This window comes from Notothenia rossii, assembly GCF_949606895.1.
Source record: "Notothenia rossii genome assembly, chromosome: 11".
Lineage (NCBI taxonomy): Eukaryota > Metazoa > Chordata > Actinopteri > Perciformes > Nototheniidae > Notothenia > Notothenia rossii.
This window is the reverse complement of record NC_136910.1, coordinates 11,041,494-11,058,860: the sequence shown is the minus strand read 5'-3', so window position 1 is coordinate 11,058,860 and position 17,367 is coordinate 11,041,494. Positions and strand designations below refer to the sequence as shown.

General features: G+C 39.5%; 1 protein-coding gene across 1 annotated transcript in view; it reads right to left on the bottom strand.

Moving 5' to 3' along the window:
• Positions 1 to 4,034: 4,034 nt before the first annotated feature.
• The window catches only part of fra10ac1 (FRA10A associated CGG repeat 1), a 14,564-nt gene continuing 1,231 nt past the window's right edge, over positions 4,035 to 17,367 (bottom strand). Inside the window, exons 4-14 of the mRNA XM_079659447.1 lie at positions 16,195 to 16,240; positions 15,926 to 16,002; positions 15,647 to 15,730; positions 15,468 to 15,552; positions 13,837 to 13,882; positions 7,831 to 7,944; positions 6,910 to 6,952; positions 6,266 to 6,405; positions 6,013 to 6,063; positions 4,533 to 4,617; positions 4,035 to 4,237 (exon numbers count right to left, since the gene is read on the bottom strand). Coding sequence (XP_079515573.1) covers positions 4,195 to 4,237; positions 4,533 to 4,617; positions 6,013 to 6,063; positions 6,266 to 6,405; positions 6,910 to 6,952; positions 7,831 to 7,944; positions 13,837 to 13,882; positions 15,468 to 15,552; positions 15,647 to 15,730; positions 15,926 to 16,002; positions 16,195 to 16,240 — 814 coding nt within the window. The 3' untranslated portion in view covers positions 4,035 to 4,194. The remainder of the gene's footprint in view (positions 4,238 to 4,532; positions 4,618 to 6,012; positions 6,064 to 6,265; positions 6,406 to 6,909; positions 6,953 to 7,830; positions 7,945 to 13,836; positions 13,883 to 15,467; positions 15,553 to 15,646; positions 15,731 to 15,925; positions 16,003 to 16,194; positions 16,241 to 17,367) is intronic.

The following is a 17,367-nucleotide window of genomic DNA, read 5'->3' as shown; positions in this document are numbered from 1 at the left end:
CTCGATACAGTGTTGTCTGACTGTGTTCAACATCCTGCCGTATGCACATTCTGCGTGCGGAAAACTGGACATTGCATGGTGTTAATTGTGGGGGGAAACTTCTGTGTAGCAATGCAGTGGGAGTCACCGACTCAGGAAGGAGACACAGGGAGAGCTGGAGCTTAGATGTCAAACACTGATGGGTTTATTTGGAGCTTTGGCCGGAGAATTAACAAAACAAGTCAAAGAGTCAGAGGTTCTGACTTTGCGGTAGAGTTGCCACGTCAATTCTGAAGAACTCTACCCCAGACCCGTGTATTCAGCTAGTTCAGAGAGAATCATCAACATGCTGCATAACAAGATAGAATCATAACACCTCTATCAGCTGACGCCAACAGGCAGGAACAGGGAGACAAAACACTGAGAGCACAGCAGCCAAGGTTACAGGTGCCTGTGCTCAGTGAGGACAGTTTGAACTGATGAACTGGGTCATAGTTATGGGCTTTGGAAAATATTTCCCCAACAGTTCCTCTCTTTTTATCAATTTTGATCATCTAAACCCTTAGTCTAATAATATTTGTGTTCAATACTTAAATCAATGGGAATCTTCAGATTTGAGTGTGGACTTACACAATATCAATTACATCAATAATAATCACATTAAGAACAACATAATAACATTGAAACATTCAATCACAGTGATTGAGACAGCCAATCATAATACAAAATCATCTCATCAGTGTTTGGATCATCTTTTATCAAAAGCATAATAATGAACACACATAAAACACAGGTGCAAAATATTTGTTTTAAACTAATATCTTTTATCATTTAACAAACTATAAAATCAAAACCAGCAATCAGGCTTAACAACACAACTCTTTAATGTATTATCCATGCGCAGACAGACGGACCTAAAATGATGTTTCAAATACTGGATTCATTTCAGTTTTGGCCCAAAACAAATATTTCATATAACAATTATGTAGCATATTTCATCCTCAAATTAGAGAAGTATAATTTGAAGAATATTAATGTCATTATTTTTGACAATTATTCAGTTGTTTAGAAGATACACTTCACCCTAGGGAGGAGAAGATGAAGAGCACCAATGTAATGCACTCCAGAGAAGGTAGTTTGAGTGCAGGATGCTGCTGAGGTGTCTGCTGACTAGATGGAACATTTGACACAGGAACACAGCACAAACCCTGTAATTTATCATCACGTAGAGCACTTCAGCTTGTCAACCCTCTGCATCAACATGACCTTTGATTCCTCTGACAATTTACGGGTCCGTGGGTGCAGAGCTGCCCCCATCTGTAATTTGCCCTTCTCTTCAGAAGGACCGCTTCTGAAGAGAAGGGCATTTTAAAGCATATTCCTTAAATTCTGGATTATTAATGATGGAGAAAGAGTAGAGGACATTTGAACCAATTGAATTTCTTTTTCTTTTAACCATGTTTTTTACCGTGAATATTTGTATATGTTTTTTGGAATGAGGTCGAGCTTGTCATATTTAAATGTTGTTTTAAATCCCCCTGACGACATAAAGGCAGTAAATGTGTTCCCGTGTGAAGGCAAGAACCTTTAACCAAGAAAAACAGAATGTTGACAACTCAATTGATCAACTGTAAATGCATCCAGGTGCACAAGTATAGCCAGGGGCCAAATTATATCCCACAGCCACTCAAACACAACATGCTGTTATTACTCAATGTACCATTTACTATACTTAACCATCTGTTGCCTGAACACTGCCATGAATCACAGAGTAAATGGCTTCTCTTGAGAAAGCAGAGAAGTTTAAACGAGGCAGACAGAGCTGTAAGAGGTAACTTAATTGTCTTTATTTAAGCCAAACTCTATAATCTCCCGGCAACCTCACGCAGTTTTCTTTTCTGTTAGTTGAGGTCGAGGCAGCACTTAAATCTGCCCTTGGACAGAGGGACATGTCCAGCTAATCCAACAGAGAGCCGGACCAAAGAGCACAACTCTGGAGAAAGTACCAAACATAGTGCAGATAACCAGGTTTAGTTATTTTAACACGTTAAACAAGTCTACAGCCATCTTTCTTGGAGGTGGTCCTAGAAAAACTCAGCAGCCAATCAGCGGACATGGTCATGTCAACAGCTGATTGAAATCACCTGGGCACTAAGCCTATACAAGATGGTCTATTTGTCCAATCTGTTTCCTACAGTTTACATGCACCCTGCATTATGTTTTTTAGTTTACGCCTACATGCTCTGTTTCAGTGGCTGACCTTCACACTCCTGTTGAGTGGTGCTAATAAACCCGTTTAAAGTATAGTCTTAAAGTATAACCTTGCATGGTTTTCCTTCTTGTCACATTTCCTGAGCTGTGTTGCAACAAATGGTTCTGTGCGACTGTACTTAGACACGTTTAGCTTTGAGCTAAATGCCAACCTTGGAATGCTAATGTGCTCACAATGAGAATGCGATGTTTGCAATGTTTCCATCAGCATGCCAATTAGGAGCCCATTATTAGCCAAGTAGTTTCAGGCTAACATCCCAGGTTTGCCCTTGAGATCTGTGTTACATGTTACTGCTCCCTCTCTCTGTTCCCAGCATTTCAAACCCATTCTGTCAACTTACAAATAAAGGTGAAAAATGGCATGGCTTTGAAAAAGAATCTATAAAAGAAATTGCCAATTATTATGTAACACATTATACTGATAAGAAAGTCAAAGGCCTTTTTCACAGAGGCTATTTTGACATTCACAACAGGAAAAGCACAGGTGTAAATAATTAAAACTAATGATGGCTTCTTTTAATTAAGCTGCTTTGGTTTCAGGCGCTGTGTGCCCTGGCTCAATGTCACAGCTGACTGGGGAATCATCAAGGCTTCTAGAAACACCTGTCTCCTTTATGTGCTGTTCCTACAATGACAAGACACAAATGTCTGCTGTGTAAGGCCTGATGTCTTTACAAATATAAATATAAGTCAATAACACAAGTTTTAGGCAAATTGAATATTTTGACTTGATGTTGTCTCTGGATTCAAGTAATTAGAAAATCCGTCAACTTCCTCTTTCCTCAAAAACAAAGAAGAGTTTATTCTCAATTATCCCTCCTTAAAATTTAGATGGCAGTCAAGATGACGAACATAAGTTTATTTAGCTTGTGTCGAACAAGAGTTTAGCTTGTGTCAAACTTATCTGGAGATGCAACAAGTCAAAATGGGACCAAACTATTTTTATGGATGTCGGTTTTGGAGCCACCAAAATGTCTAAAATGAGGCCTTCAACAGACAAGGTAAGGCTTGTTACTAAACTAGCTGATTACCAGTGTAGAAATGCCTTTTGCTACAAAATTGTTATAAACAGTTGTTTATCCAAAATACCCACCAGTTTAGGGGAGTCCTGATTTGGCAGGATTATGTTTTAAACATTCAATTTATATAGGTTTAAAAACAATTAAAACATGAAACCAGGAGATTCACCATGCACAGAAACAAACACATTTCTCCCCACTGGCTTATGCCCAGTGAAGATAACATTTTAAATGTCATGGCAATCCAGCTGAAGATAGGGGGTGTTTGTCAATGTCGAGTACGCTTGCTTGGTAGCACATGTCTTCTGAGTCACTTGCTTCAGAAGCGAGGCAAGAATACTTCCTAGCCTCGGAAAGCAAAGAGTGGAACAGGCTAGCAGGTGTGCGTCATATGAGAGGCCCCGCCTTACATTTTCTGCCATATATTTGGGGAAATTGGTCCGTGCGCAAAGCATTGTGGGGATTTTAAGTCCGGAGTCTAAACATGTGCAGCCTCGAAATTTCTCCAAACGAAGTACGCCGGGCTCGGTAGAATTCCAAGTATGCTGGAGATTGGAACAGTCCTTCGGCGGCACTCGATGTAGTATGCTTGAAATAGTGGCTCTGGAGCAGCCTTCCTCGACATTGAGAAACACCCACTGTACTGCCCTCCTGAGAGCCATGCTGCTACCATGACAACAAATATTTTTTAATAATTGTGTTCCGCCTCGCTAACAGTGGATTTAAAACCAAGAGATGACAGACATTGGGGAAAAAAACACTGACTTGTGAAGGGTAAAAATCATGTTTATTTCTGCAAGAGTACTGAAACATATAATCAAATAAATCTACACGCACACAAGACTCCAAACAGAACATGCTTAATATCAGTGGCACGCTGAAGGAAGTGAAGTCACAGCAGGGTCCCCCGATGATACCAGCAGTGTCAAAGAAACATGTCTTCAAAGTACTCATCAAATTCCTCCTCCCTAGAAAGATTACAAAAATGAAATCAGAGAAATGTTGGTGCCTTTCATGTACGCCGCTGAATAAAGCTTTTCTGACAACATTGCTAATGTCCGGAGGGGTGTAACAGGAACCAGTAAAAGGTTTAGCGACTTCCTCACATTTGGGAACAGCTTTGTGTGGGGTATCTAAGTGGTCTACGTACTGTGCTATATAGAGATCAGTAACGTATGTAGGCTAAGTGGTAAAGACTGTCTGTGATGGTTTTACTGCAGCTTACTGGGGGAGACTTAATATGAACAATCTGTTTAACCTCACCTTGACTTCTCCTCCACCGCAGGAGCAGGTCCTTTCCAGTGGTCGGCTTCAGATTGGCCCTCTGGCACATCCCCCGCTTCAGAGTCTGCAAGGTGAGATTGAGAGAGCTGTCAGTCAGAAATAAGGTTGAGCAATAACCCCTTGTTCATCAGTTTAAATGTCAGGATCCTCACTGTTAGCCTCTCACAACAGGAATCCATCTGATTGGCTCAGTTTACATCCATGTCTGTCCAAAGTGACATGACTGGTATTTTTATTCTATTGGACACTGATGCATCATTATTGTGGGGGAAACTTCTGTGTAGCAATGCAGGAGGAGTCACCGACTCAAAAGGAGACACGGGGAGAGCTGGAGCTTTGATGGCAAACACTGATGGGTTTATTTAGGAGCTTCGGCCAGAGGATTCACAAAACAAGTCTAAGAGTCAGAGGTTCTGACGGTAGAGTTGCCACGTCAACCATGTAGCTAGTTCAGAGAGAATAATCAACATTGTGCAGAACAAGATAGAATGATAACACCTCTATCAGCTGATGCCAACAGGCAGGAACAGGGAGACAAAACACTGAGAGCACAGCAGCCAAGGTTACATGTGCGTGTGCTCAGTCAGGACAGTATGAACTGATAAACTGGGCCAAAGTTATGGGCCTTGGAAAATATTTCCCCAACAATTATTAGCATATTAATTATTAATAAATGGGCAGTGACGTTGACACCCTAAATCTAACCAGTTCATCCTTAAAAACAAGTGGATGTTTGTGCCAAAAAAAAATCAGATGTACTCAAATTTTCTTTGAGTTTCTCGAACTAAGCTTTGCATGTCTGTCATCACCTTGAAGAAACTAAACTCCAGCAGTGATTTATCCAATTAAACACTATATTGAAACCTTTCTTTAACAAATAAATCCCATCAGTGCATGCCTCCCTTTGAGTGTGGCAAGAAGCAGGAGATGAAACCGTGTTTAGACTAAAGTGAGCATTTTCTATTAAGAATGGCTGGAGTTTTAAAAATAGTATAAAACTAATATTATTTATGAATATGTATTTAAAACGGTTCAGAAACAGCTGCATGCAAAAAAAACATTGGGGACTGCCAAACACAAATGACATGATGTTGTAAAATGGTTTAAACTTCATCAGCGGTTTAAAATATGTAGAGAACGCCGATGAAAGATTGAAACAAACACGTCACTGCCCACCCATCAATCCTTCCAGGTTCTGGAATAAACAGAATAGGGACACGGGGGCAAAGACATACTTCATTTCCTGCTGCTCACAGTGAAGGGCAAAATGACAAAGAAAAGGAAGAAGGCAAAAAAGTTGAGAGGAATAGGGAGAAAGACAGATGAGAAATGGCAGACCTCCCTCGACCTAGATACCTGGGGGAGTATATCAGAAAATGTCCAATGGGTGTGTTTTAAAAAAAAGGGGGGGGGGGAGGTATTTGGAGAGGTGTGTGAGCGTAAGAGTTATGAAGGCTACCTTTGTCCGAGTACTGCGTCTCCTCTGAGCTGCTGGAGGAGGCTGAACAGTCTGTAGAAAAAGAGTTATATAATAAGATGGGTTATACTCAAAAGGGAGTCGTTACAAAGTAATAATGTCAAGCACTAGAGAAAAATGATATCATTTCTGGGAAAAAACATAAACAGGGCTGCTCCCACAGGCTGCTCCCATCTGATGAGATTACTGCCTTTTTAATGGGACCATTTATCTGGCTGGCAAAGAGGAGTCTTACCTCTGTGTCTCTTGTGTTTCTGCTTCTTGGAGTGTGAAGACGACCTCTTCCTCTTCTTCTTCTTCTTCTGCTTCTTTTTCTGTGGTTGTTCCTGGTTCTCCTCCAATACCCTTTTGGGCTTCGCTTTCACCTCTTTCCTCCTACGCACAGAATTACGAAACAAACTCTTATTCCCAATATAAAGAAGCCAATTATCCGAGTATTAGTAATATGCTTGAATGAATCTTCTCTAGCACTTCAAACAGATGAAGGCTTTTCATGCATTTTGTTAAGAAGTCTACTGGAACACTCAGAGCAACTTTAAAAATCCTAACTTGATGTAAAAAGCCTTGGCCTGAAATAATTCATGACAGACTTTCCCAGATCACGGCCATCTTTGTACGGATTTCCATCTATAATTAACCTCAAAGCTACATATATAAAATATTTTATGTATAATCATTCTCTCTGGCTCATAAGGTCATTTAACAGACACCAATCATAGTTTTAATCCTCAACCCTGGCATGCTTCAAAATCATGTGTGCTGATTGTCCTTGGTGACCTCCCCTACTTCTATCAGGCAAGTGCACACTCTCTAAAATCACTCATCGCGAACAAAAAGATCTAATTTTTTTTAATGTAAAAATGTCCCGAAGGTACTCACTTGTGGTGGTAGTTGAGTTTGAAAGAGCATTCAGGGCATAGTCCTAGAATATAAAAAAAACATGGCATTATAAAGGTTTTCATTGCTTTTAATGTCATTTCATTATTATAAAAGCAATTTGAAAAGGAGCTGTGAGTCTAAGTATTGCATTTCTTACACTAGTATTCCTTCGTTATAAGGTTACATAATCAAGATGTCATTTTAAGTATTAGACACAAGTTATACTTTCAAATCTAGTAGTATGTGTACATTGAGGAAATGGTTCTACAAAATACATTATAACAGTATTGTCTGCATAAAGGTGGATGCTTCTTCCATCATGTACATCTGGTCAATTATTTATATATAAACTTAAGAGGACCAAGGACAGATCCCTGTTGAACTCCTGTTTTGATTTTTTTTTGTATTTTATGTTATTTCGGCATCGTAATGCTAGGTGTTTTGAGAAATGCATTCATTATTTAATATTTATTAACACAGTGCACTAAAATCACTACAATTATAAGTAGTTCCTTAATAAATTCACAAGATTATGTTTCATCACATACAACAATTGGGACCGTCAAAACATTTGAATTATAACAAATTGGAAAATAAATTGTGTTCATGAGGAGAAAGGTGTCTGGATTTGACCTGTTGCACTAGCTTGTTAAAGAGCCTGTCATTTTCCTGCTTGACTGAGTTCAAAGGGTCTTTCTCTGAATTACGGTAATTATTCTAACAGGATTTTCTGCAATATGATACCTGAAGGAGGATTATTATGAGCTGCGTCTTAGGATGGAAACCCCCACCAGGCAGCCACACAGAGGCAGACACGCACACATAAACCTGCAAACACACACATTCAAAACTGCAAGCACACACACTCCTTAAGAAAGAATGAAGAGGGGAAATTAAAACATTATGTGTGTTTTAGCTTACTCAGTTTGACCAATGCATTTTTCTTCTCGCCGTGTTCCACATAGGCAAAATTCACCTCCCAGCTTTTAAGACCTTCCTCTTTCTCGCAGCGTTTGTTTCCACACTGGAACTGACCTAGAAGAAAACAGAGCATATTATGATCTGTATGAATACATACAAATAATTCAATTACATTTACATTCATGTGCTTTTTTGGCCATCTATCTAGTATCTACAGCAATGTAAGACATGAGAAGACATTTCCGGTTTTTTGATAACCAATTTGTAAGAGGTTTAAAAATTTTTTTTAAATCCACAGAACCCTGCGACTAAAGTATTGTGTGTCAAGCATTACCATGTGAGAGAAAGAAAGACAGAAAAATCTCGGTAAAGCAAAAAAGGCATATGTTTTATTTTAGGATAGAGAAATGCAGGCTATAAATCTCCAAAGGCTTAACATTCTGTCAGGCAACCTCCAAACCCCGCTGCTCTCCTTCACCCCACTCCGTCCTTCTTATCCCACTGCTCCTTCTCATCTCCATGTCTGTGCCTCACCTTATCCCCTCAGGCCTCCCTCCAGCCTCCGCACAGCCTGCCTATTATCCCTGGAGGAGCCTAAGGTGGCATTGATCTGGTCTTAGGGGTTCCCTGACATTGTAACAGAGGGAGCGAGTGCGTCAGAGCAGTCCATTCTTGGCACAGGGGTAAGAAATTCTCCCTGCTCTGAGGTGAAATTACGCCTTAACTCATCTGCCTAAGCTCGACACAATAACATCCAGGCGAAGTGAGGCATGCTGTGTCAGATTAGAGCCCTATGACGTCAGAACAAAAAGGCACTCCTGGCTCAAGTCCTGGGAAGTTGACTTTGTTTATTTGGGATGCCCTAACATTGGATTTGGTTATACAAAAATAAACTATTGAGATGATAGATAAGTAGGAATATTGAGCTGTATTTTTATTTATTGTTCTGGACCTAAAGACACAACATGCTTATCTTTGCAAGCCAGAAACATTTAATTGTATTGCTTTGACACCCCATGGTCCCTAAACTTTAAAACACTGGTTTATTATCTGAATGATTTTACAGTAAATGGCGTAAGCCCCCAAAAATGTAATATTTTGTCTAGGTTTCACAGTTGTTAATTCTCTAACTATAGTGGGACCAATTGCATTAAACAATTAACCCTTTTGCACCATTAAATCTCTGAACAACACGTCATTCTTAGGAAGCTTCTACATGTACGTATTTAAGCTATTTTTTAAATAACCTAAAACGTCATAAGTGAATAGAAACTGCAAATGCCAGGGAAATCCTGTTTTTAAATCCTTGGTGTTTAGTGGGTGTGACTTGGGAGAAGGCCATTGTTTTCTACTCTGGGCCAGTGTGACGCCATGAGCAGTTACCGGTGCCCGGACACCTGATGGAATCCCGTCTTCACCATCATCAGTGACGTAAATCACAAGGGCATGACAGCCAGTCTCTCCGTAAGCATGTAAATCCCCTGGCTGCTGCATAGAAGCAGCTCAATGTCGAATATAAAAGAATGTGATACATTTGAAGGTTGCGGGGTGGAGAGTGTGAATGTGGACCCTCAAGCTACTAAAACCAAAACCCTGACAGAGTGGCCTCAATAAGAAATGTGTTTCTAGGCAGCTTCTTTGTCGAAATAAATGTTGAAAACTGAATATAACCAAGGTGAGGAAACTATTCACTTTTTTTTCTGATAGTATTCAGCCCCCTGGCCCCACTTTTCCCACATGAAGGCAAATTACTCCACTTTTACTGGTGCCCTACTCAGAGGGCAGAAAATAGTACCACATAGATCGTCATTGCACTACGTGATAGGCATTAGCCTGTTAGATGCCTATTTGTTGTTATTGGGAATCCTCTCACTTCAGGTGATACTCACATGCTCCATGAAAAGAGCTGGCAACAAACTGGCTGAGTAAACTCTTTAAGAAAGGAAACTACCATCCTCCTACGTCAATGCACGCTAATTCCACCAGATGGCTGCATGATTAACATACTGAAGTCAATGGGGAAGTGACCTAAGCTAATACTATCTCTCACTTTGTATTCACTGTTGATCAATACAGTACATCTATATTATGAAACAGGGCTTTTAAGTTTTAATTATATGGGGTATTATGACCAAGCCAGGACAACACATGCCAAGTAGATTGTAACCACTTCAGCCTATGCATATATTTTTTTCTAACATAAATTCAATATTTTTAAATGACTTGTTTGACATTCATGACGCTTTTTGCATTGCTACTGTGCCTTAGATAAGAATATAAATACAACTTTCAGACTTGAGCTGAGGAAAACCACAGTGCTTCTCTTTTAAAAGTAATACCGGCTTACAATATTTTGTACAAAAATACTTATTAGTGTGACACACACATTCAATCCAGACTTGTCATCACCTCCTTTTAAGGCTAAGTACTTAGATATATTAAAACACAGTTTAATAAAAATGAAATATAATGAATTTAGTGAATGAGTGAGGTGCTGGTAGGTGGATTTTGTTACCTTTAGACATGGCCAGGCTAGCCGTTTCCCCAAATGTCCAGTGTTTATGTAGGCTAAGCTAACCGGCTAGTTGCAGCTTTATGGATAGCATACAGACAAAAGTATCAGTATTTATTAGTCATTCAAATCTAAACAAGAAAGAAAATAGCCATACTTCACACAATGTCAAACTAAAGCTATGCTATGCTAAAAAAGTAACAAAAACAGTAGTTCATGTTAAGAGTTATGTGCTATGCTATACTTTGTTTGGCCCAAACGCCCACACCATGTGAAATAGTTATTAAGCTTTTGATAGCAGTGCGGTTTTGCAGTCAACAGTGCTCACCACCCCCCACAAGGTTGTAGGTGTAGAAAAAAACTGAACAATCCACACTCACTGACCCCAGACAGGCATATCTTCCAATATGGGGAAAGCAACTGGTCTCCAAAATATTTATTTTTCCAACAACACTGTCCCAACTCTGACTCTGGATCATATCTAGCCTTTTTTATGTCTGTTTTTTCCATTAAAAAGCACTTCAGACTGCTGACCTAAAGCTCAACACTCTCTATTTTGCAACTTGTATTTACTCCACTGAATCCTGTTAACTAAGCAGACCGAGAGCATGACATACTGCTCAGATTATGTTTCATACTATATGTTTGCAAAGCCCTGCAATACACCCGTCTCCCTCTGTAGTACACTAAGAAATACTGATATTTATTAAACCGTATACTAGCTCACAGATACACACATTAAAGCAATACAAACAGAAGCACTGGCAGTCTATCATCTGAAAGCTTTGCGGGCTGAGGTGTAATTAGCCATCACTGCTAACAGTTACTTTTCCAAGGCCGATTTATTTAGTCTGGCACAACAGAACCTCCTCCTTAAATACAAATCTTGACTATATTGAAACCCAAACAATGCTAAATCAAATGTTTTAAAGCATCCTGGACTATATCACTTTAAATTATCCATCAATTGTATTTGATTTTAAACGGGATACTAGGGTAAACTGATTACAATATGCAAACCCAACCATTTGTTAGCAGGTGAAAATCAAACAGATAATGGAATCGCATTTATCTGCAGGCCAATCATTTCAATGTCACAGTGGAGGCTTAGGGTTGATTCACAAAGGTAAATGTGACACAGATGAGTCAAACCTGATTCTTGTTGTGAGTGTTTGGTGGCATGCGTGTAAAAAAAAAAAAAATGTAAGACAGGAAACGTACATAAGCCAAGAACATAGTCAATTTACTTTGACAGGAGGCCCACCAAAAATAAGCACGGCCTCTATTACCTTTGGCCCTTGACCCCCTCCTGAAAGCATGACTACTGCTCAGAAGGGACAACACAGGAAAACATGACTAAGAAAAAAGAGTCTGCATACCTTCCACCCAACATGTACATCTGCTCCAATACGTTTATCTCATTACAATTTTGGTTATACAAAATATACCTTACAGATTGACCTTTTTTTGGAAGATAGTAACCTTGCGTTCTGATTTGCAAAACATGACAAAGAAATAGCATGGGCTTTGATGATTAAACTAAAAGTGTTTTTTAAAAGGAGGTCACTTGTTTATCAGCTTTAAAAATGTTCTATGCGGAAGAAATCATGTGATGTTGCTAGACCTCAAGAAAACAAGATGCAATTAAGTTAAAAACAATATGAAACTTTTGTTAGTTGACAAAAAAGCTCCACAGGGCTTCTTTACGATTTGGTTTATAGGTGTCCTTTATAGCTTAAATACTTAATTCTCTTTCCCTTATACACAACTATTCATCATACATTTTTCAGAGCCATAAATGTTTCTTGACCAGACAAAGAGTAGATCTCATTTTTCAAGATGTCTGGAAACGTTAGGCCTCCTGGGGGAGGATAACATTTGATCCTGCTCTCATGTGCTTGATTCCAGGACATAATCTTTCCCTTCTCTTTCTCCTTCACTGTTTGAAGAAAAAAACAATTTCAACCTCTAAAACTGCACCTTCCTTAGGCCCATATCACGCTGTGGTCATTAGAACAGAGGTTAGCCCTCTTTGTCATCGACAGCGTTACCTAATACCAACATGACCCAAAGTGCACAGAGGGCAGGATATGATAAGTGGATGATTTCCTAAAAAGGTGTCAAGTGTTAGAACGGGAGTGCATTGCCCCTTTACAACGAAACGGAAAGGAAATGTGTGTTTTTAATTTATCTGCAAGCAAAGGCGGAGTCTGCTCCGTTGACAAGTACTACACTTGAGCCTGGACTAGAAAAATGTAATCCAGGGGAATTTAATTGAACAATAAAGCTTTATTGGTAATGATAAATGTATTGTATTCAAGCGCCTACGTTTGAATTAGGCTCTTTACCCGCCGAAACGTGAATCATATTGAGTCCACGTTTAACACTTCTTCCACCTTAAACTTCCAACATTAACACTTTTCGATTTCAATTTGCGCGAGCCTTTTCTCCACGACTGAACAGGGGCGTGGGTTCCACTTTAGAAGATTAGATTGGTATTGATTTCACAGGAGAGTGTAGTGTCCCGTGCTCTAAATAGTGCTTAAGAAGTATTTCTGTGGGAATCATTAATATAAACAAATCACAGACGTGACATTTAAAGTGAATCGCCGCTGAACTGATCTAATCCCACTTCCTGTGTAGAGTATTGCTACAGGGTGTGAACTATCAAGAGACCAGGATTACACCGTCTTAATCTGGAACAATATATTGGCTTAGTCAGCTTTCTCAGACTGTGTATGTTTGCGAGGCTCCATTGATGTATATACACAGACAAATTATTCAAACGTAAAACGTGCTTGTGCCTCAAAGCATATCAATGAGTTGCCGAGACAGGTTCACCCTCGGAGAGTTGCTGATATTGTCCCTGAAGGTAAACCTATCTATATCTGTCGGTGTCACACGGAGAAGCAGGAGACAGAGAAGTGTTGTACTAATCCTCCACAAGTAATCATCAAAGGGCTGCCAAACTGTCAAAGTATGCTTCCTCAGAAGTGCAGAGGTAAAGTGAGGTTTCTCTTTGGGTGTGAGACATAAACAGCAAGCTAACATGTTAAGTGTAAGGGACCTTTTGGCGTGAATGAACACATATCGATGCAGAATAGTGCCACAAACTCAAGGGTCAAATCACATATATTAAATATTTGTTAGGACATTTTGACAAATCAATAAATATGAAAGTAAAACAACCATATTTCTATAATCGTACATGTGGATAAAGTTGTGTTAGGAAGTTTCCACTGCGTGTTAAGTACTGCTGTGTATATGGCTCTGTAAATCTCTGTCGCCATCTAGTGGAGAGGGTCAGGAAGTGTTGTGTGGGCATGTTGGTAGGAGAAGCTTAGATGTGCCCCAAATCCATATTAAATACTGATGCCATACAGAATGTACTACATACTCACTGTCATAGTATTCAGTTTAAGCAGTTAGCATACAAATGAAACAGGACGAAGAGCATAAGCTTGATATTAAGATCATGTTTGGTTATGTCATACCTTTGCCGGAAACAACTTCCTCCTCAGTCCGCCAACGAAATCCAAACTGTTAAAAAAGCATAAAGCATAAATTAAAGTTACCCCCTTAAATTGATGTATAAAATGTAAAAACCAAATTTCAGGAAACTATTGATAACTCAGTGTTTGTCCTGTGTTTGAATATTCATTAGTTTTGATGTCAGGCAGGCTCTGAAAGGACTACATCAAAATGAATCTACAGTAATACAAAATGATTGGCTCAAAGCAAACCTTATTTTTTAAAGCAATTCCACTGATTTAATACATTTCATGTAAATATTGCTGAAAATTATCTTCATGTATTCTGTGTTTAGTCGTTAGGATTCTGCCTTCACATAAATCTCATAGCACATTGTGTGATTCATCTGCATGCTGTCACACTGCATTTACATACTTATCAACAATTCACTTGACTTTTGGACATGATGCACTTCTCTCTGCATATGCAATAATCATACAAATATGAATAATGTGTGAGCGATTTCTGTAGCAAGTTTAGAGTGAACCGATGGTGTGAATATTCAGAGACTCTCTTCAACACTTTCAGACTGGAAATACATTTGAGCACAGGGTCGGTTTGCAGTTATGAAGCCATAAGTACACTGGCCCAGAGTTTAACATATTGTCCTTTTTTTAAAAGCCTGGACTCAAACCAGAATTGCCCAGTGGACACTAGAGACCGAGCCCGCTGCCAAATCACATCATACCCCTAACATTCATCTTAAAATGGCTCAGTGGTGGTGGACATCTGTTTGAGTTATGCAGTTTTAATCTTTGTTCAGGACACCACCAGTGGGACTATTACTCTGATTTTGGAGCACAACCCAAAAATTGGTCTTGCCAAGTCCTGGCGGCGGTGTCTGGGATGGCTGAGGTGTCTGCACTATTTAATCCATTACTTTCCTGTTATTCTCTGGGTGTGCTCAATGTAACCCTTTTTTCTCAGTTGCCACCACCATACTTTACCCGGGAGGTTATTAAAAGCAGAATTCACTTTTCAAAACAGATGCCAGAGCCAGATTTTCTTTTTTGTTTTCCACAGGTATTTAACAATGACTGAAAAAGGTGTTTTTACTAACAGGAGCCTGAGGTTTTAACAGCGTGTAGAAAAGTCTGTTTCATCTAAATTGTTACTATAAATGTACATTAGTTGAACAGATTTACTCTTTTTCAAAAGCTATTGATTTTTTTTTTTCATATGCGATTGTGTAAGTAAAATCCCAGATTATGTTAAATAAGCATTTTGCAGGGAGAAAATTCGATGTCATGCATATTCTTAACCTGGAAAACACTAAAAGCACCATTTCAAAAACTATTAAGAAATTGAAAAACCCTGAATGAAGCACATTACATGTGATCATTTAGATTATGTCTACATGACTCAGATATACACAACACACTACAATGTCATTTACTTTCTTGTCTGAAACGGGCTGCTTAATTCATGTTTTACTGATGTGACAAAACAATGTCGAGCTGCTGTATTCCTAATAGTCACTTGTCGTCAGTAATGCAAGTGCTGTCACAGTGTTTGAGATTAACTAAACTCCTAATGCTGCTGTGCTTCTGCTCACACTGGGTATTAGTTAAATCAATAGATCATTTCATCCCACCTTGTTTTCCTTGTATCTGCTTAAGTCAGCTATGCAGTATTCTTTAAACAGCTTGTCATAATACTTCCTGGCAAGTTCTTTTTCCCTGGAAAGAAGAAATACAAGAGAGAACTCAATATCTAAAAGCATATCAAATATCAAAACAGCCTTTTATTAAAAGTTTTTTTATGAATGATCACCATGTCATGTCTTCCTCGTCCTCATCCTTCCAGAGGAAACGATGATTCTCCCGCAGCACATCGTGATCTGTTTTGTCTTTGGCTCTGTGAGAGAAATAAAGATTCAAAGAGAAGGCAGATACAAGAGAAACTTACTACTTTGGATTTTTTTTTATTTAACACTGCTTTTTGGTTGAAAACAATGCACAACCAATGGTCTGCTGCTGTTCACATATTCCTAGCCTAGAGTGACAGCTGGGTGACTGATAGTGAAGCATGGCTGTGAGACACATTACTTACGCCGTGCGCTTGAAGTCGGCCATCTGTCCTCCATAATAAAGTATGTAGTCACCAACAAACTTCTTATGTCGCTCAAACTGGAGACATCTGCTTAAGGTCATTCTCTCTTTGAATGCTAACATTTTTATACAATAAGAACGGCAAAAAAAAGTGTCTGGCATTCCTTCGTTTTAAATAAAGAAAACGATGTACTTGAACAACATGAAAGTAACACATTTAATGTTATAATTTCACACACAAACTATGAATTATACACTTAAAAAGGATACAGCATTCAATGATATCAGGTGGGCTCTTCTGTTTCTGGCTTCCTCTCTGAAAAACAGAATGAACCAGATGACATATTTTGTTAACTTGATCAAAGAGCGGACTATAACTTGTAAATATAACTGTATTAGGAAGCTGGCTAAAAAAAATGCAGAGCTGTTGTCTGGAACGACCAAAGTGAAACAGAGATCAAAGAGAGAACAATCACAGGGAACTCAGGAGTTACATTACATTTTGGGGAAATTATTCAAAATGAAAAACGTAACTATCACAGAGCCTTTGGTATTACATTTGAAATATAGTTCAGGTGCATGCCATTCCTCTTGATCCTCTTCAAGATATTTCTACACCTTGATGGCGTTCACCTGTGGTAAGTCCATTTTCTATATAAGGTCTCACAGCTAGCAATGCACATCGGAGCAAAAGGTTCTGACATAGAAGGAATGGCCTGCAGACCTTAGAGAAGAAAGGCTTGTGTTGAGGCACAGATCTGGGGAAAAGAGGTAAAAGATTTCTGCCTCTGAAGAAACACTGCAACACTCCACCGAGCTGGGCTTCATGGCAGAGTGGACAGAAGGAAGCTTCTCTTCAGAGAAAACCTCAGACCGTGAGAAACAAGATTCTCTGGTTTGATGAAACCAAGATTGAACTGCTTAACCTCAATTCCAAGCGTCATGCCTGGAAGAAACCAGGCACCATTTATAACCTGAGCGATGCCCGTCGAACGGAGAAGCATGGTGGTCGTAGCCTTGTGCTTTGGGGGGGGGGGGGGGGGGGGTTTATCACACCAATTCTGGCTTCCCTCCACTGGCTTCCTGTCCATTTTAGAGTTCATTTTAAGATGTTATTGTTAAATCGCATAATGGGCTGGCCCCCCAGTACATCTCCGACGTCCTAAAGGTGTACATCCCCACAAGGGCTTTGAGGTCGGCCGGTCAGCTGCTGCTAGTGGTCCCTAAAACCAAGAAAAGGACCAGGGGAGACCGAGCCTTCTCAGCGGTAGCCCCCAGGCTCTGGAACGACCTGCCCCCCCCTCCCAATGTCAAATTGTCGCCCACCCTCCAAACTTTTAAGTCCCGCCTAAAGACCCACCTCTTCTCCCTCGCTTTCAAGTCGGTTTGAGCTATGTTTTAACGATTTGTATGCTTTTATTGTCTGTCCATAGACTTTGTGTA